The sequence below is a fragment of the Cryptomeria japonica genome, chromosome 7 (assembly GCF_030272615.1).
Source record: "Cryptomeria japonica chromosome 7, Sugi_1.0, whole genome shotgun sequence".
Classification (NCBI taxonomy): domain Eukaryota; kingdom Viridiplantae; phylum Streptophyta; class Pinopsida; order Cupressales; family Cupressaceae; genus Cryptomeria; species Cryptomeria japonica.
Genome location: NC_081411.1, coordinates 515,758,096 through 515,785,930, shown reverse-complemented (window position 1 = coordinate 515,785,930; position 27,835 = coordinate 515,758,096). Strand labels below are relative to the sequence as shown.

General features: G+C 36.3%; 1 protein-coding gene across 1 annotated transcript; it reads left to right on the top strand.

Annotated features, from left to right (window-relative positions):
* On the top strand, nt 1-27,835 carry LOC131061670 (uncharacterized). The gene is made up of 7 exons (XM_057995488.2): nt 1-420; nt 1,155-1,297; nt 14,668-14,939; nt 16,653-16,807; nt 17,451-17,713; nt 20,855-20,917; nt 26,842-27,835. The coding sequence occupies exons 1-7, from the start codon at nt 141-143 to the stop codon at nt 27,091-27,093; spliced, it is 1,428 nt and encodes a 475-aa protein (XP_057851471.2). The 5' UTR covers nt 1-140; the 3' UTR covers nt 27,094-27,835.

The following is a 27,835-nucleotide window of genomic DNA, read 5'->3' as shown; positions in this document are numbered from 1 at the left end:
AGGCTGTTTAGCAGGCCTTCGGTATTCTTCTTCACTGATTTTTTCTGCAATATTTATTTGCCTTTTTGCGGCCAGTGAATGTGGAGTCTCACACGCCAACAGACATCTATAGTTGTGGATTCAAGGTTTTATCGACTTTAATGGCGAAGCCTGGAGGAGGCGCGGGTGGAGGCATCTGGTTAGGTGTTCCGAAGCAGTGTATTTTTCTTGCACTGCTGCTGATTTTCTGCATTTCCACAGCCCTTGCTCTCATTTTCAGATCTGTGTGTGACGAACAACAATCTCATCTTCACCCGCAATTAAGAAGTTATGTACCCGATCAACATAAATCCTCCAGAGTGAGTGGCACGACTTCCAATGCTCTGGACTTCATGAAGTTGAAGCTCGTGCTTTTGGTCTCCCACGAGCTCTCCCTTTCGGGTTAGTATCAAATTCTCGTTTCCCTACTGTCATCATTCTGGGGTTTCGCCAGAACCCTAGTTTACTTAACAGCCTTGGCACAGAAAACGATCTCATGTCATATGCACTACTTCGCTCAAATTTTCCAGGAATTGTTTGATCTTGGGAGTGCATTTTAAACGAACTAGTTATAACAAATAGATTTTGAGATAGTCGTGCCATTATTAGTTCTAGATTAGCTTCTTACCAATTTTCCGAAGTCCAGAAGTAACGAGGCAATTTTTTTTATTAAAGTTCTATTGAATGTAGTATATAACATCAGGATGACCGAAACGAGAATGTAGCATATAACTTCAGGAGGACCAAAACAAGAATGTAGTATGTAACATCAGGAGGACCAAAACAAGACTCTAGCTGTAGAAATTTATCTGCTTTAGCCGCCTGAAGTTCTGAGGCATTAATTTCTTCATCTTCAACTTGGTGAGGCTTCTCCCCAATTCCAGCAGGACCTGGCCATTGCACCCGTCTTGCTTGGTAAAGTTCTCGAGCACATGATTTATCACACTTTCTCTTTCCGTGGTTGTGATTTATAACGGGAAGATTCTCCTCTCTTTGCTGCTAACTACTATGATTGAAAGCCTTCTTCAAATTGGTTTATTTCTTCTCTACGAATTTCTTTATACCATCTAACAAGTTTTTACATATGTGCCATGTAGGCAGCTTTTTTTGAGTCACTTCTTGTTTCTTTTTTTCAGGTGGTCCGCTACTCTTGATGGAGTTGGCCTTTCTATTGAGAAATGCAGGCACTCAAGTTGTATGGATTACAAATCAGAAACCAGATGAAACTGACGAGGTGACTTACAATTTGAAACAAAGAATGCTGGACAGAGGAGTGGTGGTATTATATTCACCCTTTTCCAATTAAAAAGGATACTTTACACACATAAATGCTGAACTATCTGATGACTATGATGATGATGATGATGTCGAATCCTGTTAACTTCCTTTAGACCAGATTTGTTAGTAGGTGATATCTTCCAAAAAAAAAATGGCAACTTTTTTTCTTTCTTGAAAAGGCAATAACTTATTGATATTTAACAAGTTGGTAACCTATTAAATGTTTACTAACATGATGTAATGTCTCCTACCTGATTAACATAATTAATCTATTTCAATATACTAAAATTGATTGAGAGACTAATCATGAAGCCAGTCATTGATATTCTTCAACTTATTAGTTATTAACAAGTGCTTATTTATTTTCCTCATTAGATGATTAATTTCATTATTCATAGTTCTTAATATAGTTATCAGACCCTGCTACTACTTCAGTTTTAAGGGAGAAGGGTCTATGTATGTTACCAAAGTGCTTAGAGATCAAATACAATAGATTCCCTCAAAGTTTTTACAGATCCAAGCCCTTACCTATCTTAGATCTATACCTTCAAGGCTTATGGGTCACTGATCCCCACCCTATCTTGGGACTTAACCTATTGCTTGGATTTAGACTGCCCCTCTTTGGAACATCTCATTCCCATCTTCTTAAATACTGACAGTAATAACATGATTTAGACTGTAAGTATACTAATTTCTTATGTATTATGAATATATATGAAATTAAGTATGACTGTCATACATATTGCAGTCCATATTAATATTACTATTTATTCTGTCATAAAAACATTATCGGGCTTCATATATTAAGTATACTTATTAAACACATCCCCATGCATACCACCAAGAACAAGGATGTTACTGGCTGATCTGATTTTGATCCATAGTGCTGTCACTGGATGCTTTTGATTCCTTTCCTTTATATCTCTCAATGTGAGGGAGAGGTCACACCTCTTCATCATGTATGCCCTTTGGCAAGAGACACACCCTTTGAAAGAGTGAAACTCTTCATTATTTCTGCCCTTTGAAAGGGACACAACCTTTCACAATCAGATCCACACTTCTTATTTAAATCAGATCTGCACTTTTCATTCCCAAATTATCCCTTCTTCAAATGAGTTCTCTCCTCCCTTTTATATTTGGGGGAGTCGCAACTTATCATTTTATGCCTTTTGACCATTCATTAACTTTAATCAAATCTTAATTATATTTAATTATATTTTTTTATATTTTATATTTTATTTTTATTCTTTTATATTTTAATTTTATTATTATCATTTATTATTATTATATTTCAATGTGGGGACATTACAGTCCGCCCTTACTAAATTTGCTTGTCCTCAAGCAATGTCGATTTTAATTTTCTCAAACTGAGTCATCTATCATTATTAATCAAACACGGAGCATACACATAAAAGACACAAAGCATACACATGGATATATGCAAACACATAGCATACACATGAATACATGTATTTTTAGATTTCTTCTTATTGACTAGAATGATTCATTAATTCATCTTTACCCTGCAGGATGGCAGGATCAAAGCTCTGATACCATTTGTAATGTCCCATACCTGATTAACATAATTAATCTATTTCAATATACTAAAATTGATTGAGGGACTAATCATGAAGCCAGTCATTGCTATTCTTCAACTTATTAGTTATTAACAAGTGCTTATTTATTTTCCTCATTAGATGATTAATTTCATTATTCATAGTTCTTAATAGAGTTATCAGACCTTGCTACTACTTCAGTTTTAACGGAGAAGGGTCTATGTATGTTACCAAAGTGCTTATAGACCAAATACAATATCTCTCAATGTGAGGGAGAGGTCACACCTCTTCATCATGTATGCCCTTTGGCAAGAGACACACCCTTTGAAAGAGTGCAACTCTTCATTATTTCTTCCCTTTGAAAGGGACACAACCTTTCACAATCAGATCTGCACTTCTTATTCAAATCAGATCTGCACTTCTCATTCCCAAATTATCCCCTCTTCAAATGAGTTCTCTCCTCCCTTTTATACCTCATATTTGGGGGGGGTCGCAACTTATCATTCTCGCCTTTTGACTTTTCATTAACTTTAATCAAATCTTAATTATATTTAATTATATTCTTTTGTATTTTATTTTTATTTTTAATCTTTTGTATTTTCATTTTATTATTATCATTTATTATTAAATTATATTTCAAAGTGGGGACATTACACATGAATACATCTTAATCATTTGTTTTGTTAGATGAACTATATGTTGATCAGAGTCATTTGGTTTTTAAATCTTTGGAATCGACAATCTTGATATGTGAGATCAACCAAGTTAACTTGTAACTTATTCCTTTATGGTGAGATCATTCATATGTGAGCAATGTCAAAATATTACGGTACTTTGAAATGTAGTTGGAGTCTGTAAGACTTTACAAGATGAAGATTGAGACTATGCACTGCCTCATAGAAGTTGTCTTTTATGTATGAGAAGTTTTAAAAACAGATTAACTTCTAGTTTGTTGGAACAAAAGGCACTGTATTTTATCACATTCATTATTTCTATCGTCATTCATTCTGCTTTTTCATAATCATTAACTCACTGTTGAATCAAACAAGACTCACTAACATATTGATTGCATAAGTCATTTAAGATCTAAACCCCTTGATTGGTGCAGTACAATCTAATTGGAATGAAAAAATCTTCTCAGGTTATAGTATTAAAGTACAGAAGAAAAGGACATTGTCAAGCCTTGGTTTTAAATCATTTAATGAAATAGATCTTGCAATGCCAATCTGGGTTTACTTTGTATGCAAGAGTTTTCCATACCAGTCTAATTCATAAGCAATGTCTGTTCTAAGTTTGATGAATATGTATGATTTATGAGAAGATATTATTATATACCCCTGTTTTGTGGCAGTGGTCTTAAGTACCAACTTAATTTATTTTAAGATATAAGAGTTTGACAGAATTTGTAAATTTACACAGGGAGATCTTCTTCTTAAACCTCAGTCATCACGTTCAACTTTCCAATCAATCCAGAGACAATCAGAATACAGCAGTACCATTGATAGCTTAAATCTAGAAAGCTGAATAACTGAAATATTTACATGAGTTCTTAATGCTTGTAAGTTGTGACATGATCAGAAAAATTGACATTCAATACACCGTAATGATTAGATCAGGTCACATGTACAACTGAAGCTAATAGTCAAGATATTTGGAATCCTGGAATCTCATAGAACAGAGCTAAACATCAAAATTTGACATGCTTGTTTTGTTTAGATTTAAGGCAGTTGTATCACTGTAGTGAGTATGAATCTTAGGTGAAGAGTGGTGAGATTAAACTTAAGGACAATCGAGAGGCTAAAGATGATAGATTTCAATTGGATAAATACTGATGTATGACCAGTTTTCCCCTCCAGTATTTCAAAGCACAGGCATCACGCCTAGGGTTGTACTATCATCCATGTCACATTGAGACAGAACATTGTATGTTGGCATTCTTGGTAAGAACAGAAGTTTAAATTCTTTGTACAATACCTCCAAAACATGTCAGTACAATAGGAGATACGAAAGCTTAGAGTTGCATTACGTCCATCCACTCTAAGCTCAATATCAACATTTCTAAGTCTGCAAGAACTCAAGGTGTGGGAAATATCTGCTTACAGGATATTGCAAAATCAAGACCAACAAGATTCAATCGTATTTAATGGCAGATTGGGCCCACTAATAGAACTATTCCGAATGCTGAAATGCTACAATGCAATTGCTATGTGAATTGATTCCATATGGCCAAGGACATGATGTTCTTTTTTTTTGAAGGACATGATGTTCTTTTTTTTTGAAGGACATGATGTTCTTAATCTTGACATCTCTAACATGATGCCACAGTTCAAGCATATGATTCAAGTACCACAAAAGTTTTCCTATCTCATTCAAATTCATAACAGGATGCACAAACCTTATCTAAATTTTGTAAGTCATGAACAATCTGTGAGGAGGTCTGATGACGAACTCATAACTAGATGCAAAAGCCTTATTCAAATTTTGTAAGCCATGAACAAATTGTTAGATACATTAATGAATATCCTTGTGAACGTTTTATGCAAGACTAGCACCATGGTCCAGTGTCTTTCCATACTGGAGATCTAGATGTGGTGATCAAGGTTTATTGATATAATTCTTAGTTAAGCTATGCATAGTAAAGAAAATGCCATCCTTGGTAATGAAATTCTCTATTGTCACAGGAAGAGAACCTCGACAGTCTCACAGTGCTTTGAAGAGGATATGAAACTATTAGGAGTGTCATCCACAGGCAATCCATCAATATCATTAAAAGCAACACTCTATTCCTGAGATTGATGGTAGTCCATAATAATAAGGGTATACTGAATTTCATGCCACTGTGTAATTGTAAATTATGGATATTAAAATGAGGATATGTATCTCACAATCATTATCTTATTCTTCTTGTCATGTGACAGAGATTGCATTTAATACAAAGATAAAATCTCTTAACCACAGCCAATTATGGTAAGTCATAAATATTCAACAACACTGTCATTATAGCCTTTTGGTAGAAATGGTTCAGTACAAGTAGGACATAGTCCACAAGGATTAGAACAAGTTGAGAGATTTTGATAGGAATCTTGTCAGTCTGTTCCAGTCTGAATCACCAAACATTTAGCATAATCTCCAAGTGTGAGAGAGAAAGGACATCATGCAGGCATTTTACCACCAACCGCAGAGCATAACAAGTTCTCTTGTACATCATCCATGTTGATGCGACTCTATCCTTCATGGGAAGCATCAGAATGAGACACCGTAGAGCAGAGATAGGGATGAGATCACATAGTGTGAATGCCTATGATAAAACTGTGAGGCATTGAACTCAAGTAATCATAGTGATTTTGAGATGCCTTGGTCAAGGTCTTAGAACATCATTGCAATGCATTTGCAACATAATTATAATTAGTATGAGACTACCTCCACTCATTGCATGGATATATTGGTGCAATACAATTGCAACTCAATAGAAGGCTTGAGGCTACAACTCATCACATCACAGTGATCACACAAATATTTGTACAATAAAGGTGTAGAGGCACAACACATCTACAGCATCAAGTTCAAGCTGAATTCATTCATAACTATGGTGACTATCACAAGGTAAATATAGAGAGTGATGATTTGACTAAAGGAGAAATGTTCCCTCGTGATATTGGAGAACTTAAAGAGGAATACTTGCAGCATTACAAGTCCATAGACAAATGATGCATTCTCATGGTAATTGTGCAGTGTGCCTATTAAATAGGCTTACAAAGGGAATTCAAATGGGCTATTTGTGAAACAACCTACACATGCAAGAAACATGAAAGCACAACAAATTAGTAACAATGCTTTTAATTTGGCTGCTATTTTAAATGCCTAGTTTCATCTATAAAATATCTAACATCCCCTTAATTATTAAATCAGGTTTGATTCCAAGCTATATCCAAATTTGACAAATTTATCTCTAATAAGTGGTTTAGTCATTATGTTTGCAAGGTGCTCCCTTGTAGGGAAATAATAAAGTCAAACATCTTCATTATCTACCAACATGTGGATGTAATAGTGATGAATCTCAATACACTTGGTGTGGGCATGGTAGACAAGATTCTTCAATATCTTGTGGACTTTGTTAACATTTACAAAGAGTGAAGTCATTGTAGCGGGACCAAGATGAAGATCAACCAAGATCCTTCACAAAAACATCACTTCACATCCTGCGCTAGTGTTTGTTTTATAGTTCTATTTAGTGGAAAATAAGGCAACTGCAACCCATAACTTAGTTTGCCATGAAATTGCTCGTGATCAAGAGTAAATATTGTTAGTTTTAATGATCAGATTAACAATTAATGAGCAGAAAACAAAAATGCACAGTAAGAAGGACACACAACACAACTATGTCCTGGGAAAACCTCCCTCTTGGAGGTGAAAAACCCAGCTAAATTCTCAGATCATATTAATCAATGAACAGTAGGTCTCTTTACAACTAGCTTCAGCACATGAAGCATTTAGCTCATCTGAATTAGGTGAGCATGTAACTTATCTGCAGTCACCAATGGAGTTCGCTGATGAATTGCAGACCCGAAGGTGAGTGTGGAGACCCTGGAAGATAGTTAGCTGCCACTGGAAATGGTTCGCTATTTCAGGGTTATGAATCGCTGTCCCTTGAACCAGTTTGCACACCTTGAAATATGATTCGCTGTCCTTGTAATGTGAATCGTTGATGCTCATGAATGCTTCGCTGATAAATGATCTTGCTGAATGGAGAAGTTCGCTGAATGTATATAATGAATGCTCTCAACAACTCGAATATATAGGAGATAATACATTCTAATTTCCCTCTTGGTCGGCCTAGACAATTTTCCCACCAAGAAGAATAGGTCTAGGTTAAGTACAAGTTACATATGAACACAAGTTACATGAATAGGTCTTGACCTATTTTTTGTTTACAAGTTACACATATGTAATTCGCCCAAATAGGGCCTGCCCTAATTCAAGCTACATAATATCCCAAATAGGCCCATACACAATAAATTTTAAGGCCGAAGGCCACATTAAAATTTACCAAGCTAGGTCGGCCCAATCAAGGGATACGACCTTGCTACATTTTCAACACTCCCTCTTAGCTAGGGAGGATCCCTTGATCAATCAAGTCACATCGTGACTACTACCATGGCTACTCCCATGGGATGAACAAACACATCATGGAATTTCATCCATGATACCCACCATACCTTCTCGCAGAGGGTGGAAAGGGCTCTAACCTCAGACTTCTCCCAGAGAAGAATACAACACCACCATGCCTACTTGTAGAGGGTGGAACGAGGGCTTTCACCTCAACCTTCTCTTGAAAGATTGCCTTAATAAAATGTGGCTTCCTCTAAAGCTGAAACAACAACAAGCTCCCTTTGAAACAACAAGCTCCCTCTGAAGCTGATGAGCTTCCTCTGAAGCTAATATCAACCTTCCTCGTTGCTTTTGACGGTATGTCAGACTCCCTCTGAATATTGATTCTTCCTCTTCGAAGAATGCAAACAATTATCAAGATTTTCCTTTCTTGAATGCAATTTCTCATCATCCTTATGCTCCCCAGTCCGTTTTGAAAGCATTAAGAGAGATTACTAATAGTTCAAGAAAATATCAATGCTAGAATCCAAATAGCATGAATGAAAAAAATTCATGAACATTATTCAACCATAAAAAATACTTATCTCTTATAAGTTAGTCCTCAACATTCTTTCCTAATTTCGCTTAGCAATGAAATTACCATCCACTTAGGTCATAATGAAGCATCTGATGATGACTGCGTGGCCTTCGGGCCTCGCCATCACTCATCATCTATCTTCAACTCAGTGACGACATGTAGGAGTTGCACGCAAGGATCACTCAAAGCTGTCAACACAGTAGACTGAAATAATTAAAGTAACCTTGATACTAATTTGCAGCATTGTCAACTTGCACAAACCAAGTATCATGCCAATGTTGGGAAATACTGCACCAAATTATAGCTTACCAAAACACTCAGAAAATTATTGAATAAGGACATATCAACTTGGTAAGAGTTATTTTATGAAAGAGCAGATCTGTTAACTCAATCTGGCCAAACAGCTAGGTCAGCCAATAACATCAGATGTTCACCTTGCAAGTGAAACATCAGATGTCCACCTTGCAAGTGACTGGAAACTACATGTAAACTCAAGGAGCCATATAACATTTATGATTAAAGGCAGCGATTCTCACCATGTTCACCCGTCCTTACCTACCGACTATTATGGCCTGCCAGAATAGTAGGGCCCCTTCAATCTTCCTCCTTTCTGATCTGTTTCCAAACTTGGAGGAAGTATTGACTTGTATTTAAGATGAAAACTCATCAGGTTTCATGCAATTATGAGGTAAAAAGTCATGACACGAGATTGAAACGTGCCAATGTGGGTTAAAATGTGCTGGGGCAGGTTAAAATGCAAGTTAAAACATGTTAGGGAAGGTTAAAATGCGTATTTCACAAGGATTTTTTCTATAAATGTTTAAAACCCTGCATTCACCCCTCCAATAAACCCTGGTTTTTTCCAAGTCGAAAATTTTGGCTTGCTGAATGGTCTCTGAATTCGAGTTTGCGAACTACGGTCTTGACCTTGCTTTGAAAGTTGGTTATCTTCTTGTTCATCTTTGGGGGTTTATCGTTGTAAATTGGTAGCTAATGTGGCTGTATATTTGTTGGACCCATCTTTACTTTCCTAAGTTGCACTTATGGGGGGGTGTTGGTGTAAATTCATACTTCACCTTAGATATGTTTATATCTTAAGTGTGATATTGCATCTAATCAATAAGTTTATTTTAGATATTAGGAATATTTAGTTATCCTTACATAAGTAGCTAATAACATGTGCACACTTTGACTGAATGTAGATAAGTGCCACCATTGCCTCATCAATTCTTGATTGATGGTAGTTTGGTGCCATCCATGTCTTAGTCAGATTGAGTTAATTAGCCCATTGATTGAGAGTGATCAAGAGTCAATTTCATGACTTCTTGGACATGTTATCTCCTTGATTCATGTATCCAAGAGGTCTATATATTTCTAAGCAATCTTTTGTATTGCATTTTTTCACATCCTCTACATTGGAATAGGTGTTATTTGCATTCTGTATCATTTGTCTATTTCCTTCTAGCTTATTGCAACTTGTCTTCTTTCACCTAGATCTTGGTTTATGTGATTACAGCTCATTGAATTTTACAATTGATGATGATGCTAATGTTGTTGATAGGCTTTTGGCATTTTGCAATTGACAAGTAACCTTTGCTTCTATGGATGCTTTAACGCTCCTTTTTGATCTACAGCCTTTTGTACCTGACAGGTCTACATATATTTTGCATTTCTTTGTCAAGTTTTTTTAGTCATTGAGTATCACTTAAGGGGGTACGAGTTAAGCAATATATACTCTCTCACTTGCAGATGGGTGCAGTTGATATGGGTAGACTCCAAAACTTTTATGCCTATGAGCATTCTTGGATCTTACACCCATTTGTGATGAAAAGATGATGTTGGTGGTTCTTCTGGCCCAAGTTTTATTAACTTCACTTTGTGTTTGGAATCTAATCATATTCTTGTGTCTTCCTATCCGAGTACTTATCTTTTATAATTTATTGTAATTTTTCATTGCCATTAATCTATTTTGGTTATTTGTGGACATTAATCTGTTTTGTATGTTTCTTGGTTGGCAGTGGAAAGTAAGTATCTCCTTCAGAATACTGTATGATCTGCATTGTCTAGAAGGATTTTGAAATATTTTTGAAACAATAATGTTCATAAATGTGTGGCAGCCTGAGAGGCCAGATGACCTAGCATATATGCTCTAGCTAATGTCAGTTGAATTCAAATATGTTCTTGTTATCATGATATTATGAGAAGTCATATGTATGTAAAATCACAGATTTATAGGCAACAGTTTAACTGGTTTCTTTTGAATTTGACAATTTAATTTTTTTATTAAAATATTGAAATAAAGTATCGTCATATTCTACCAATATTTGTAAAAGCTCATTTTTATAGGTTTGTCTAGAAGAACAGATTGATTTGTAATAGTTGATTAGCACTGCCATTACATTTGCAGGATATATATTTTTTGTACAAGTACTTGGGCATAGATATGAAGTAGGATTTAGTGTCGGAAAAGAGATGGTTCATAGCACAGAGTCTCACTAGGAAATAATATGGAATATTTAAGCAAAGAAAATTAACCAATTTCATCTTTTCATACAAAGCTGCTCAAGTACTAATTTCTGTTTGCTTTCAGTAGACATGCATTTATTAGAGAATATGCTATTTCTTAAATATTAGAGAAAAATGTTTAGCATTTCTGGGATCATTAAAATCATAATATCTTGCAGATAATCAGTCTAAATCTAAATTGTCCTACCCTGTCAGTATTATTCCTGCAATTTACATACCAACTTTCATTGCTTTGTTGTGGTCCTATACGTATTATACTCTCTACCATGAGTCATTTTTGTTGGGAATTAGTGTTCACATAGGTGTTAGAATTTAGAGTTTAAGTTAAATAAGTGTCATAATATTAAGTTATTGAGAAACAATTTAATATTATCATGTCGCATGGTTTGTTAAATAGGTTATTAGAATAGTGGTACGCATTGATTGTTAAAAACAACTCAATATTAATAGAAATTTTGTTTGGGTTGTTTCCTATAAAATAGGATATGGAAATTTTATAAATATGTAACGTGTATTTGATTGAATATGAAAATATAGAAACATTATTATTTTGTGTGCAGCCCTCTGAAAATTAATATGGTATCAGAGCGACTAGAGGAGAAATCATGCTTTGATTCCTCCTAAAATTGTGGGCCTGTTTCTAGAAAAAATCGTGCTTGCCTCATAGAAACAAATATTACTAGGAATTCTGATTTTGAGTTGATCTACTTCTATATTCAGAGCGACAGACTTGACATAACTAACTATGGAGCTTTAACTACGACAATTGTGTATTTCCAATGGATTGAGGATATGAGATTAGCTTGTACCTGAGTTAATGTAGAAGAAGATGGAAAAACAAAGTTCCTAGAGTTCTTTATCGATGTCCAATGAATGACAGCAAATGCCATAGATGGTTCTATTGTCCAAAAGAAAATAGTGATTAGAGAGGCGCACTGCTCTTTGGCACTCATTTCTTTGTAAGTGTCTGTCGTTTTTTAATTTGTAGATTTGGATACTAACCTTTACATCAGCACATGCCTTTGGAGTGACCAAGGCAAAACCTATTGTTGAGGCTGAAGCCGCAATTATGTGGAAGCTAACAAAGCCATCGATACTATTATAAGACACTTAGGTCATGGCTTCTAGCTGACGTTGAAGTAATAGAAGGCATGCGAAAAGTCCACAGATAGGGATTTCCACTGTAGGCCAATTCATTTCATTGCTTGATCTGATTCATAGGTCATTGCTTCTAGGAGATTTTGCATTTCCAACTTGGAGCTCATTTTCAGTCATTTTCCATTATTATTCTTGCCATTATAAAAATTCCTTTTCTTGGCATCCACACGCTCTCCTTCCATCAGTATTGTTTACTCCTCTTGATCGGGGTCCTTTTCTGGTCTCTGCGAGTTTGTGTTTCATTTCAAGAGCTTCCTGGCATGAACTCTCTGTTGCGACCAAGAGAGATAGGCGGTGGTTTCTTATTCTAGAATTTGTGATGCTCTCTGATTGGGTAGACTTTCTGTGCAACCTCCAACCCGAACAATGACACAAGGGCAATTTGGCAGCCTTGGCCCAGTTGAAGACACCATCGTCAGCAGTGGTGATACTCTGAATGTACTGGCACAACTCTCACCTCTACTCACTACTTTTGGCTTTGCCCTGCAGGCTCCCTAAGTCATTACAACACCCCTACGTTGGCTCTAGAGCATTATTTGCAGCGAAGGGTAGGCACAGAATAAACTCCGATAAGTTCAGGCGCATGGAAGAACATCGCATGGGGTATGATTTCTTCAAGTGTTGAATCTCATAGACGAATCTCATAAGGCACGGTGTGCAGTTGCTTGATCTGTCAATGGTGTTTAGTGTTCTGATGTTTTGAGAGGCATGTGTTTTTATTGCATTTTGTTAGTTGTCTTCTATTAGGTTAGTATTATCACTTTTATAGAATCATTTAGTTTGTTGCTATTATTTAAAAAATCTATATACCTAGGTTTGGAAAGAATACACCTTGCATTATAGATTTTCCATTTGGTTACATAAAGAATCCTCAATATGTTGGATTTATTCTTTGTGTTGTTAGTTGTTTTTATTGGGTACCTTGGCAATCTAGTTGTCTTTGTATAGTTGGATATTTTGTGTCATAAAAGTCAAGTTGTATCTTTTTTTTAGATAGGGTCCAATTTTTTCCTCTTCAATGTATGACTCAATGATTGTATGTCATTAAAAGAATGAATGTCAAAAATTCAAGAAGTGTTGAAAAATAATAGAAATTAAATTTCTCATAGTTGTAATTGGAGTGCATGATTGGTGGTACCCGACACTCCATGTAAAAAATTCACATCATGGGGGATATATTAATTCCTCATGTTTGATGAAATGAGCCTCAAAATCCAAATCTGCTAAGTAGCAAATCAATTGAAGGTTGGAGGCACATGAGGTTGGAGGACATTCAATGACCTCTCGTCAGTCACTAGTGACGGGGTCGTGAAACTGTCGTGAAACTGTATTAGTGACAAAACTATTTGTGCCAAAATGACTAAAGACAAGATCGGTTTCCAAGTGCCAGCGACAACCGTCTCATATCATTTGTGATTAGAGTGGCAATGATCTATAATGGTGTCTGCATACGCGACAATGAGGGCTTGGCATTCAAGCTTTTTTTGTTGTGGTTGGATGTGTATGTCCCCAATCACATTTCTTGGTTGTATATGAATGGATGTTTTTTTTCTCCCCATTCACAAGATGGTGTAGGTGATTGGAAGTGTTTGTCCCTAGTCACATAAGTTGGAAATTATGATTGGATGTGTGTGTACCCAATTGTAATTCTTGTGAGTAGAAGTGTATTTCCCCGTTCATGACCTTGTTTTTGGATAGATGTGTTCGTCCCTATCCAAACTTGATGTAAGACCTTGGATAGATGTGTTAGTCCCTATCCTTGGTTCCATGAGTAGATGTGTTTGTCTCTATCCTTGGATGAAGGTATACTGAGCATAGTGAGGCTAGTTCCACTATTGCTTGTCATAAGTAGATGTGTTTGTCCCTACTCATATCTTATGATGAACTACGAAATGTGGTCATCAAGTATTGTGAGGTACTTTCTCCCCATGTTCACACTAATGTTGGGAATTAGTGTTCACATAGGTGTTAGAATTTAGAGTTTATGTTAAATAAGTGTCATAATTTTAAGTTGTTGAGAAACAACTTAATATTATCATGTCACATGGTTTGTTAAATAGGTTATTAGAATAGTGGTATGTATTGAGTTGTTAAAAATAACTCAATATTAATAGAAATTTTGTTTGGGTTGTCTACTATAAAATAGGATATGGAAATCCTATAAATATGTAACCTGTATTTGATTGAATATGAAAATATAGAAACATTATTATTTTGTGTGCAGCCCTCTGAAAATTAATAGTTTTACAGTTTTACTATCTAATGTGTTTTTTAAATTTTTTCTGTATAAACTCCTCTTAATCAATTTTTACATGCTAACTTCCATCTCTTTCATGTGGTTCTATACATATTATACTCTCTATCATGAGAAGTTTTCCCATCTAATGTGTTTTTTTACCCGTACAAGCATCTCCTCTTATATTGAATGTTGTTTTTCCACATTAGGTTTTGCCAGCTAGGGGTGACGAAGCTGTTGACATAGCTCTGAAAGCAGATTTGGTTATTCTAAATACAGCAGTTGCTGGGAAGTGGATTGACCCTGTTCTCAAAGACAATGCCCCACGTGTATTGCCTAAGATTCTTTGGTGGATCCATGAGATGCGTGGGCACTACTTTACTTTGGAGTATGTCAAGCACCTACCAAATGTTGCGGGTGCAATGATTGATTCCTACACCACAGCTGACTACTGGCATAATAGGACTCGGGAACGACTTGGGTAAAGACTATTTGTGGCAAGTTTGCTTCCTTGTTTCAAAATTTGATCTACTATCATATGTATGGAATAGCAGCAACTATTTGTTTAGTCCATGTTTCTTTCTGTCAATATTTTACATTAAAATATTAGCTGTATGAGATTTTCTTACAACTGTTCTGGCCAAGAGAAATGCCACAAGCTTATTGGATCTGTTAAATGTTATGAATAGATACATTTTTTCTTCTTCTCTTGTTTGTAGATAAATTTCGCAAAACAAATAATCACAAACAGACAAATTTTAAATGTAGTGTGCTAATGCCTGATGTTTACTTCTAATGGGGTCTATAATACTATAACCACAGTAACATTCCACTTACATACCATTGACATGGCGTGGCAAAAGTGTAAATGGGATTCAATTACCTGGGTTTATTAAGACAGGAAAAACTTGAGAGACTACAAAATGATAGAATATTTGAAATAATAGAGAAATTCTTGATTTGGTTATTTCATGTCAAATTTATTGTGTAGATATTAGAAATAAACACAATATGTTTAAAAATACCCCATTACAAAAGAAGAGTTGTTAAAAAAAACCAAATTTACTGTCACGTAAGAGACATTATATATAAAGCAATTGTCTGGTCTAAAATTGTAAATGGCTAAATAGTAAATACCTAGCATCATAGAGCACAACCTTTAGGGACAGCCCCATGTTTTTCACCTAAATCCTCACTAGAGTATAAAATTATAAATTATAGAAAAAAAACCCTCCATAGCGTTTGAAATTTTGACCCTAAAACAAATCTATTGAAAGTCACTATAAAAATGCAAATTTTATGCAAAAATTGTAAATGCTTTGGTCTTAACCCTAAATTTAGACACTCCAGTTCTCCCTTGTTTTAATTTTTCTGACCCTAAGTAGAAAAATGAGCCAAAGAAATGAAAGGTGTGCATAAAAAAATTGCAGATTGCGAAACAGCAGGCAAATGTGGCAGGTTTTGATCACTTGGGACTAAAAATTTTCTACTTAGGGACAGCCCCATGTTTTTCACCTAATTCCTCATTAGAGTATAAAGTTATAAATAATAAAAAAAAAACCCTCCATAGTGTTTGAAATTTTGAACCTAAAACAAATCTATTGAAAGTCACTCTAAAAATGAAAATTTTATACAAAATTTTAAATGCTTTGGTCTTAACTTTAAATTTAGACACTCCAGTTCTCCCTTGTTTTAATTTTTCTGATCCTATGTAGAAAAATGAGCCAAAGAAAAAAGGAGCGCATAAAATTTTTTCAGATTGTGAAATAGCAGGCAAATGTGGCAGGTTGTGATCACCTAAATCCACATTAGAGTATAAAATTATAAATTATAAAAAAAAAACCCCTCCATAGTGTTTGGAATTTTGACCCTAAAACAAATCTATTGAAAGTCACTCTAAAAATGAAAATTTTATACAAAAAATTTAAATGCTTTGGTCTTACCCTAAATTTAGACACTCCAGTTCTCCCTTGTTTTAATTTTTTCTGACCCTAAGTAGAAAAATGAGCCAAAGAAATGAAAGGTGCAAATAAAAAAATTTCAGATTGCGAAACAGCAGGCAAATGTGGCAGGTTGTGATCGCTTGGGACTGATTTCAAGTTTTTTTAGTGTAATGCTACTATGGCATAAACTGATTTCTTTTATTTTCAAGTATGATATTATTTGAGTATTCAGAGTTTATTTTTGTGGACAGGATAAAAATGCCACAGACATATGTGGTGCATCTGGGTAATAGTAAAGACCTAATGGAAGCAGCAGAAGATAGTGTTGCAAAGAGAGTTCTACGGGAGCATGTTCGTGAATCTCTTGGTGTACGAAATGAGGATCTCTTATTTGCAATCATTAATAGTATGCCCATGACCTCCTAAAACAATCACTTCTAACATAAATTTAAACTGAAAATATTATTGTCTCCCTATGTGATAGAAATCATGTTATATATCGTGCTTGATTCTTTGAATTTTAATGTTATCATAAGTGCATTCTACGTCTAGGTTTCTTGAAAGAACTGTATATGCATGGCATAATGAGTTCAAATTTATAAATCATGACTTTCTGGTCTAGAGTTTGGAACTCTTGTTTGGCTCACAACCTGTTGCTGAAGACAATTTCAATTCATAATATGTTGGCCCAACTACTAAGTTTACCATACATATTTGCTCAAGAGAAAGGTTTAGCATTTCTGGTTTCAAATTAAATCTTTAAATGAATCTATGTTTTTCTTTCAGAGATAGACAGGTTGTCCACTTTCCTAGCATACGATTGATGTAAGTCCTTTTATATTCAAGGAATGAATACTATTTAAGATTCTTAAAGGCAAGTTCAAAAGCTCAGAAATAGAGGGGATGGTCATAATTTATATGCGGTGTTACTTATGGTCTACAGACTATTCTTATGTTATCTTGCTCATATTGGAAGATATTCTGCAGATATGATTTTTTTCTGTTGTACAATTTTATACTTAATTTGTCCATTATCTGAAAGCATACAGGTGTTTCACGAGGAAAAGGCCAAGATTTGTTTCTACGCTCATTCTATGAGAGCCTTCAAATAATCCAGGAACAACGACTACAAGTACCTTCAATCCATGCAGTAGTAGTAGGAAGTGACATGAATGCACAGACTAAGTTTGAAAAGCAGCTGAGGGATTTGGTCAAGGAAAATAAAATGCAGGACCGTGTGCATTTTGTCAATAAAACATTGAATGTAATACCTTATTTAGCAGCAGTTGATGTGCTGGTCCAAAATTCTCAGGTATATTACAATATCATTGCTGCCTTATATTGCTTGAAACTTTTCGAGTATATCTGCATATGTCTTTATGAGACCCAATTTGATGACTGTGAGATAGATAAGCTCTTTAAATTAGTGTAGTCATCTTTTAATTTTGGTAGACTACTTTTGAAGGCTCTTCTTATGATTGGAAGAATTACCGAGACATTGTTTTCATACTCAATTGTTTACTTAGGATTAACTACTCGAAAAGATCAACCACTTGCAAAGGTCTCTTCACATTTAGCTTACTAGCCCTGACAACAAAGTATCTATTATGCCAAATTAGCTAGAGAATTGAACATGACCTGAGTCATGTTAGGATATTGAGGTGGGAGGACATCCCATTGATGATCATTCATAGGGTTTATAGAGTTAAACACATTAGTTTTATCTTATAGTTTTTAATTTCCTTGTATAATTTTAATCATGTCAATATTCTTTTCACTTCTAGTTGTAATAAATCTTGAGTTGTTAGCCCTAAGTTAGCTAGTTGTTTAGTTGCTTTGTATGTTTATTCCATTCTATTCAGTCTTAAATATCTTATACTTACCTTACAGACAGCAGTATCTCCATTTCTCCATAGGAGATTAGCAATAGCTAGAGACTAAAGGATACACAGGGATTTCTTCACCCACAAACCATACTGAACTCAGAAGGACAATGTTATAGAAAATCCTTAAATCCCTTATAATAAGTAAGGTTTGAATATACTTATTGTTTGAAAGAAATATTCCTACAGAAATAACTCTTATTTTGATTCTTTCGAAATGGAGTCTCACTCATATGCTTAGAAAACCTAGCCAACCAACTACTAAACAGTTCATCGCTGAAGAGAGTATGTTTTTGCCTAGTAATGACACTTTCAAAGATTAATAAACCATAAGGGTTTACTTTTTTCTCTGTAATCCTTCTAAGATTCAGTATGCATACCTGATAGTTGATACATCATACAATGTAAACCCTGAATACTGGATGGTAAAGGGTTAAGCATTCCCCCAAATCCTTATAAACTGATTGCAGACACAATACTTTGAGATCTCCAGCTGAACAATCCCCTAAACTTTTATAGATTCAGGTCAAGTCAGCCAATTCCTCGTGCAGAATAACTGTTGCCATAAGAATAGCCTTATCTGTCTGATCTGATGCATGGAGATCAGTCTCCATTTAGAACCCAGGAAAAAACTGTAGACAATGAAAGCTTAAATTTACGAGAATGACAAAAATCTCAAACAAGAAGAATTAACTGTTCTTAATGTTGGTTTACTGTTTTGACTTGGGATAGGCTGCATTAATTTTGGCTATAAGACCATTAAATATTCATAAATAACTGACTACCGCTTCTTCACAAAAGCTTGTACTCAAATGGATCTCATATCTGTGAGGCATGGGATGGGTCATGCTTATCCCATTAATCTCCTTTCTACAAATATAATTCTATTTTCAAGTTTAGACTTAAAATTATAGTCCAATCTTATTTTTAAGTGTTTTCAATCACAAGTTCACAACATTAGGGTTTAGAATAAGTTCGTACCCATCATTATTCTTAGGTTTTCATAATTCAATATGTTAGGATTTAGACAAGGCAACTCAACATCACAATAGAAAACCCAATCAACCCCAATCAACCAACTAACAACTTAACAATGACATGGCTTCCAAACAGTACAAGGGTAACAAGACACATCCTTGTATGTTCCAGGAAGATGAAATTTTGCTCACATATCAACAACAATTCATGGGGTGTCAATCTAAGATCAATAGGCATTATGCCAAGTAGTTCTTTCATATGCTAGTGGCCCCCGGATGAGAGCACCACCACTTCTATAATGTGATTCTGGATCCTAGGACCTGCACAAACATACTTTCTCTATTAGTAGCAACCAGCCAATGAAAAATAAAGCAGAGTTAATCAATATCAATAACAACTGTTAGATCAACATTATCCACAACATAAAATGACTACACTAATAATCATCGATATACAAATCCATTAGAATAAAAAGAGTTCCAAGTTTTGGGGAAATCACAGGTGCCTAAAAGGGTCTTTCCTCTTAATATCATGGAGTATGTTGCTTACAAAACATGAATGAATTTTGTGATTTGTGTGCTTATCCTTTGCACAAAAGTCCAGAAGTTCCCCATCCCTTACTTAAGGTGGTTCCTGTTTTTAGAAAAGGCCATTGGGACTCATGAAGATGAACCTCTAGGTTGCTAGGTGGTCTGCTACTGCATTTGCAGCTCTTTCAACATGCTCAAATGACATATCCTTTAATATCTAGTGAAGTGATGAGCAATCTTGGATTACTTTGTCAATTGAGCAGTTTTTGATATTGCTACTAATTGCCGCTTGAAATGTGAGTGTCCTTTCATCTGTCAGCTTTGTCCATCTCTCATCTGTTACTATCATCAATCCTTTGTGGAGGGATCCTAATTAAGTGAGGGTGCCAGCCATGCAGCCTAGTGCTTTAAAAAAGATCAACACCGCTTTTCTTTGGCAATTTATGAACACTCCTTTCCCAGCCAGGTCTGGTTTTCCTTTAGATGCTCCACAACAATTCAGCTTTAGATGGTTGGTTTCCAGGGCTAGCTACTGTGACATGGTTGCCTTCCTTCTACTTCCGCCATATCTCTTATTGGGAACTAATATTTCATTTTTATTTATGCTTTAGAACTAAAATTGAATTGAATGTGGTGCTGCCTTATGAGTGCCCTTGCTCTATGTTTTACTTTCCTGGCCCATTGCGCAGTTTTGTTCACTGGAGTGAATTAATACATTTTCTTTTCTTCTTACTATGTGTTTAACAACATTTGCCTTCATGATATTGCAGTCATTGTTATTTTGGGGATGCAATAAGACACTTAAACAAATGATCATTGAATTGTGTAATCGAATGTGCTTAATATTTTGTTTTATTCCAAATTTAGAGGAAACCATTTGATTAGGTTAAAAACTATGCAGTTGAATCCTGATATAAATATCATAGGCTAAAAATTATGCAATTTTTTGTGAGCATATTCTAAATCACTGAATACAGAAACAATGAGTGCTTTGATCAATATTATATTCCAAAATTCAATCTTTGTGGAACAGTTGCTTATTCTTTGATGCATACTATGCAGGCACGAGGGGAATGCTTCGGTAGAATAACGATTGAGGCAATGGCATTTCAGCTACCAGTATTGGTAATCTTGTCAAACCAAACTGTTCATGACTTTGGAGTTGATAAATTTAAAAGCTTTGGAATAATTGGATTTCTTTTTGGGAACTTGTCAAGTAGATAATATATTAATGGGTTATGCATATTGTAACATTGGCAACCGATTGTAGGAAAAAATCTCAACGTGATAAAATTTGTTTCCTTCATTCCATAATTACAAGTTAGAGAGCCATGTAGACTGTTAGATGTTAGTACATACTTTCGTTGTCTAGATAGACTGGTTCAATCTCTCTAGGTGGTTGTTTCTAAAGTGGATCTGAGCAAGCCAATTAAAGAGTTGAATTGCCATTTCCCAAATCAATAAGTTTACATTTTGCATTGTCAAAGGCATTTACTGGTAATTCACAGCAGATGGTTAATGTGAAACACAAGGGTTCATAAGTAATAGACAGGTATAATTAGTCAATGATAGGGTTACATTTGGTTCAATTCATACTGAGATGAGCTGGAACCCAGGAAAAACTACAAATCAAGGGTTGGCATGGCAGACAACAATTAAATGAGATCAAATAAGCTACAATAACTTCTCCAGCAACCTGTTTGGTATTTCAATCATTCAAGTTTGGCATTTTATTAATTGTGTTGCCCCTGGCTATGATTGTTTTGGGCATCTTTAATTCATAGGAAGGTGATCAGCATTTGTTATGAAGCCAATATGCATTTCTAAGGAAGTTAAGGTAGCGGAACAACTTCCTACATTAATTTTGAGAGGAGGGTAATGCAAAATTTTTTCAGATTTTTACAACAATTACAAAAACTTAACAGAAATAAACGTAAATAGCATGTATACCACAACACAATGATTTATGTGGGGAAAACCTTTTGGGAGAAAAACCCCACACTCCAAAAGCTGCCCAATATGTTATTCAGAAATCAACAAGAGGTTACTATATATTTGCAGAGCAAGCTTCTCACAGGAGTACCACCAATGAACATCCAGAGGCAACTCGATAGCTATCTAACTCTCAGAATACATAACAAAGCACTGCCGTAATACAATGCCCTCATAAAATATGGTTGCCTTCTAGGGAAAGTAAAGGACACATAATATCCACCATTAGATCTCAGGTTGATGTGGGGGACATTAGCACACCTCAGGCTTGGCCCGAGTAGATTGTCGACATCCTTGTAAGTCTCAGAATCGATGAACATCCCTAAATAATCCCATATAACAGGAAAAATCATCTGGATTGTAGACAAAAATCCTGAAATGTTCTAAAGATGGGGGAAAAAATTCCTAATTTCTAAATAAAGGTGATGCTGGGTGAGAATCCCCTTGAAGTCCATGCATCCTCAAAATGTCTTGCACAGCCGTGGCGGGCAGGGGACATGTTTCCATGGAACAGTGGGGTATATCTGTTTATGATGACTTTTAGCTAGCTCATATTTTTCTAATTTGGCCCCCCCTTGAGGATTGAAAAGAAATTGAGGAAAAACTGAAAAAACTGGAAGAAACTAAAAAAGAGAACAGAGGAATATAAATTTATCATTCAATGTATTGTTTTGCTTCCCTAACTGTAAGGACACATTCCTGGATTAGAATTTACACGGTTGCTAAGGATTCTAATCTCCTTCTAATATGATAGTTGTATGTGTACCTAACCCACTTGCCTCATTCTAATATGATAGTTGTGTGTCTCTACTTGCCTCATTCTAAAAATATAGCATTTCCAACAATGTTTCTGTGAGTTTCGGTGACAGCAATTTCTTTTCCGGATTTTGGGCATGGCTATTAAAATAATAATAATAATATTTGAATTTTATAAAATAAAAATAAATTCAAAATACCGAAGAATAATTTAGACAAATTAAAAGGAGCTGTAGTGAAAAAAATTGGACATTTAAATATATTTACTAAAAATATAAATATGAGCCCATACTCTGTCAGTCTGAAACAGATTTAGTTATGATGTCAGTGATATTAACTTGCTTGGTGTAAGTTTGCCTGGTTTTGTGAATTTAACAAAAAAATTATGTTTGAATGGTTCAATATAATTCCTCCGGAAAGCATAGGGTGAGGATCTCTTCTCGACACTTGTGGGCAGCCTACCAAACCTTCATCTAGACCAAGGCTCTTAGCTGCTATTTTAATAAACCTTTGATCACCAATAAGATGTGTGTTGTCATTTTATGACACCCTTGGTCCATCAGTAAGAACCGATCAGAGATACGATCTATGGACCAGCGCTGCCCCAGTTGATCAAGGAGAAAGGCAGAAGGATCATAAAGTGTGAGGTGTTGCCTTGTCCGGAGGAAGTTCCTCCCTTGGCCTTTTCTTCCTTCCCCAGAACCCCGAGGTTCCGAAGTTCCTTCTCTTTGCCTTCTCTTTGCCTTCTCTTGTTTTACTTCTCCAGAACTTCGGAACCTCGAAGTTCCCTCTTCGTTTTCTTCCCTTCCTCGGAACTCTAGAACCCCGAGGTTCCGAAGTTCCTCCCTTTATTCCCCTCCTCTTCTGTTCTTCGGAACTCCGGAACCCCGAGGTTCCGAAGTTCCTTTCTCTTCTTCTTCCCTTCTTCGGAACTCTGGAACCCCGAGGTTCCGAAGTTCCTTTCTCTTCTTATTCCCTTCCCCAAAACTCCGGAACCCCGAGGTTATGAAGTTCCTTTGCTAAAGTCCTGCCTTTTCCTTGCCTCCTCAGTTCCCTGGAACCCCGGAACCCTGAGGTTCTGAGGTTCCTTTCGCTTGCCTTCTCCAGAACTTCGGAAACCCGAGGTTCCAAAGTTCTCTTCTTTTGCTTCCCTTCTTCCTTCTCGGAACTCTGGAACCCCGAGGTCCCGAAGTTCCCTGCTGCTCTCTTTTCTCCTTCCCGGAACCTCGAGGTTCCAAGGTTTTTTCCTTGTCTTCCCCACTTCGGGAACCCGAGTTTCCGAAGTACTTGGACTTCTTTCCGGCTGGCAACACTTCCGGATGGCGTGATCAACACTCAAAGCTTTAAATGCTCCGATGACTTTTGTGACTTGTGCACCTTCTTTTGTGGAGCCACAGGGGTGCATTTAATGTTTTTGGTAGGATTTCCATCAAGAGAGGTACGGGGCCATGCTTGTTGTAGTGACTTATGTCATGTCTGCATACTCTAACTTTGGAAGGTCAGTCAATCCACCCTTCTCAGGGTTGCCTTTTCAGGGTATGGCTGGGTTGCTTGCATGTACAGAAGTCAAGTGCATGCACTTCCCTGCACTCCCAGATTGACATACAGGGGTCATGATCACTCTTGCAACCATTTTCTATATGAGGCTGTTATGCCTCATTGTAAAGGGTTCTCTCCCTGTTGGCTTGAGCTATTCTATGCCCTCTCACTTCTCTTGTATTATTCTGTATTTTGCAACTATAAGTTGGCCATTGGCCTTATAATTAATTGAAATCACCATTCTTGCCTTCTTTCAACTTATGTATACTGTGTATGTTTCCTTACCTTCATCATAAGTGTGTGTTTTGTGGTTCTTTTTTCATCTATGCTGTGTTAAATTTATTTCTGTGTGTGACTTGTGGGAAACCTTCTACCCTCTTGACATTCAGGGAATTCTAACCTCCATACATGCATTGGGGTCACTCATACAACTGAAATTTGTGCATCTCCTGGGTGTTTCAGTTGATTCTTTGTGTCATTTCGGGTAGGGAGAGGAACAATCTCTTCTTGGTGCATTACCTCCTTTTGTTTTAAGCATTTCTCCCTTCCTTTTACCTCTGCAAGTTGTTAGGATAGGCTTAGGAGTAAGTTTTGAAGTGTTGAGTTGGTTCAACACCTGCACTTGGATTGAGAAGGAAGCCGGCCTTCTCCGGAGATTCAACCCCTTGTGCAAGGTCCCACACTACGGGGTTGTTTCCATGTTTCACAAGGTTGTTGAGTTGATAGCTCAGCAAGGGTGCGAGCTTTTGTGATAACAATGTGATCACAAGTTTCTTTCCATTCAACAGGTTTCTGATTTTCAGTAATGTTTGTATGTTTTATAATTTATTCCTTGCTTATAACTAATGGTGCCCACCTATAACATTCTTGCTTCTGATAGCAAAATGGAAGCCAAAGAGTTGGCATTCAAATATTTTTGTGTTTTTGGATTCCTTGATTTTTCCTTTGGCTGCCAAGGATGACCTGATGTCCTTACGATGTTGAGGGATGCCTGGATGTACTCCAAGATGGAAATCTTCTTGCTTCACAGGGGCATCCTGGTGATGGCCCCTTGTTGGGGCCTGGGTGCCAAGGACAGCAGGGGATGCTTTGTCCGTTGTGCACTATCCTCAGGATGTCCCCATTGTGGTTGGTGCATAAAACCCAGGGGATGTGTCCCTGAGGCATATTTGGAGAAATTAAGTATTGAAGGCACTTCATGCCTCAGGAAATAAAGTCAGCTGCTTTAATATGGATCTCACTATGGATTTCCGTTGTAGGTTCTTTCCTAGTTGCATACCTGTGAGGACCGTAATTGGTTTTAAATAGGTTCTCATTGATGATGTTAATGGGATCAATTGCAGCAGGAAGTCCATATTGAAGTTGTTTGGATTCGGCCAGTAAAGTATCTGATAAATAATATTATGGTGTCCATGTAGGGAAGGCAGGTCAGAAGCAAGGGAATGAACCTTGCCAGGTCATCCCAATCAGTGGCTAAAGCACCTCAAATCCCAACATCATCAAGCCAACATAACACTCAATTTGATTATATTTTGACGGTCCATGTGGGTGCATAATCTATTAGTGAACTTTCTATTATTTCTTATGATGTTTGCAGCCCAAACTTCACTTGGGCACTGCTACCGTCGAAGGAGTACAAGACTGATGGAAAAATCTATAAAAAAGGGCAATAAGTTAGTGTAAATGCAAAGTGTTTGCACTCTACCAACAAGCAGGTTAAGAGCATATTGCAGGAGCAAGCAAAGAAAGAATGAAGCATAAACATTTGATCACGCTGAACTCCAGCAATCCAAGGGAATTCAAGGTTTAGCTTTCCTGCAAGGGAGACTCAGCCTATAAGGGTTGATGATAAGGAGCCTATCTGTATCCAGGGATGACCAGAACCATGCAAAATCTGTGTGTTCAATAACAAGTGCTCATCAGGGGTAGGATAATGGATATGAGTATTAAGATATTTCTCAACCCCCTGCTTTTTCTGTTCCAAGGATTGGTTTCTCACTACCTCCCGGAATCCCCCGACCCATTCAGGATGTTTTAGCCTGACTAGTATTAACTGGCCATTGCAAGGCGTTTCAGCTTGAGTGACCCTTTCCCTATTTCAATCTCATTCCAAATCTTTGTTCTGGCATTAAGCATGCTAATGCATAGTCAACTATCCTGTCTATTGAGCTCCCTTCCACTCTCCTCACAAAGCAAGTGTGTGGGAGCAAGCCCATGGATGGAATTGCTGAAAAGGCTGCTTTGTTTGAAGCTCTTCTGCAATTGCTGAACTTATTAACGATGTGGGCAAAAATATTGAAGAATAAGGGTTAACATTTTTAATTTCATCCAGCAACCGAAGATTGCATTTGGGCTCTGCATGGATGTCTGCAACAACAGTAGCAGTATGTGTTTCTAAGTCAAATTTCAAAAGATCCATGGTAGGAATCAAGCAGTAGAACAGATTAAGCAACCATGTAAGGGTAAAAATAAGACTTGCTGAAGTTTTCCAGCAAAATGTCCAGCACTCTAGCATCAAACTGTAAACAATCCAAACCAAAAGCTCTATGTAAGCTTCCATTCTTACTTCATTTTGTGTTTTTGTATGCTGACTGACTTACCTTTGAAGTTGTGTCATGTCATCTTACTCGTAAGAATTTTATCTGCTATTGACTCTTATATTTCATTTGTTATTAGTCATCACTACCTTTCAAGTTTCATCTACATGCTCAGATCTTTGTCTTTTTCTCTAATAATATCCATACTTTGATTCATTTTATCAGGGCACAGCAGCTGGAGGGACCACTGAAATTGTTGTCAATAGTTCGACAGGTTTTCTGCATCCTGTTGGCAAAGAGGGTATTAAGCCACTTGCAAAGAACATTGTGAATTTGTCTCGTAATGTTGAGCGCAGGCTAACAATGGGAAGAAAAGGCTACATGAGGGTAAAGGAACGCTTCATGGAACATCATATGGCAGAGAGAATTGCTCATGTCCTTGAAGAGGTGTTAAAGAAATCAAAGCTTCACGCATAAGCTTTTCTATATTCCCATTCTAAATTTTTTATACACCACAAAGATGGAAGAATTTCCAATTCTCGTTGGTGGAGACAACTATTCAGTAACTATCCTGACTGTTTCATTGTTAAAGCAATTGTCAGCATTAATGAAAGAGATGACTATTTACTTGGAAATTGTCACTTATTCATCATTCTAGCTTCATAGATTTGAAATTGAAGCTAGGACTCCAACGAGGATGCTGGCAACGGTTATGGTATCAACAATTGTGTAGATGATCAATGGTGACAAATTACGGCAATCTTATTTCACATGGTTGGCGAATATAGAGCAAAGAAGTGTCAGAAGAGTAGTTCTATTCATGCAATACAAAGCTAATAGTAATGTAGTTAAGCGGGTGGTGAAATACTTAAGATTGCAGCTGGAAGAGCAATTTTCTGTTGAACTTTCTATTTGTTGTGACTTTGTGAATATTTCATGTTTCCCAAGAATTTTCAGTTTCACATGATGAGACCCGTTGTGTTTTAACTACAGCCATTGTAGGTTATAAGAAAGCTATTATGAGGTAAAGTGGAGACAAAAGTGGATGAAAAATACGTGCATTACACTGTCTATCATTGTCCAGATGGCTGTAAAAGAGGCTGGTAACTTAATTGTCACACTATTATTTTCCAGGTGGATATAAAAATGGCTGGTAACTTATACTTTACACTATTATTTTCCAGAGGGATATACAAGTGGTTGGTAACTTCATACCTTA

What these genes read in the sequence shown, in the direction of transcription:
- LOC131061670 (XM_057995488.2), top strand. Translation starts at nt 141, where the DNA reads ATGGCGAAGCCTGGAGGAGGCGCGGGTGGAGGCATCTGGTTAGGTGTT. An exon ending in AGGACTCGGGAACGACTTGG is followed by an intron (nt 14,940 to 16,652) that starts GTAAAGACTATT and finishes TTTTGTGGACAG; the next exon opens with GATAAAAATGCCACAGACAT. An exon ending in CTTATTTGCAATCATTAATA is followed by an intron (nt 16,808 to 17,450) that starts GTATGCCCATGA and finishes GAAAGCATACAG; the next exon opens with GTGTTTCACGAGGAAAAGGC.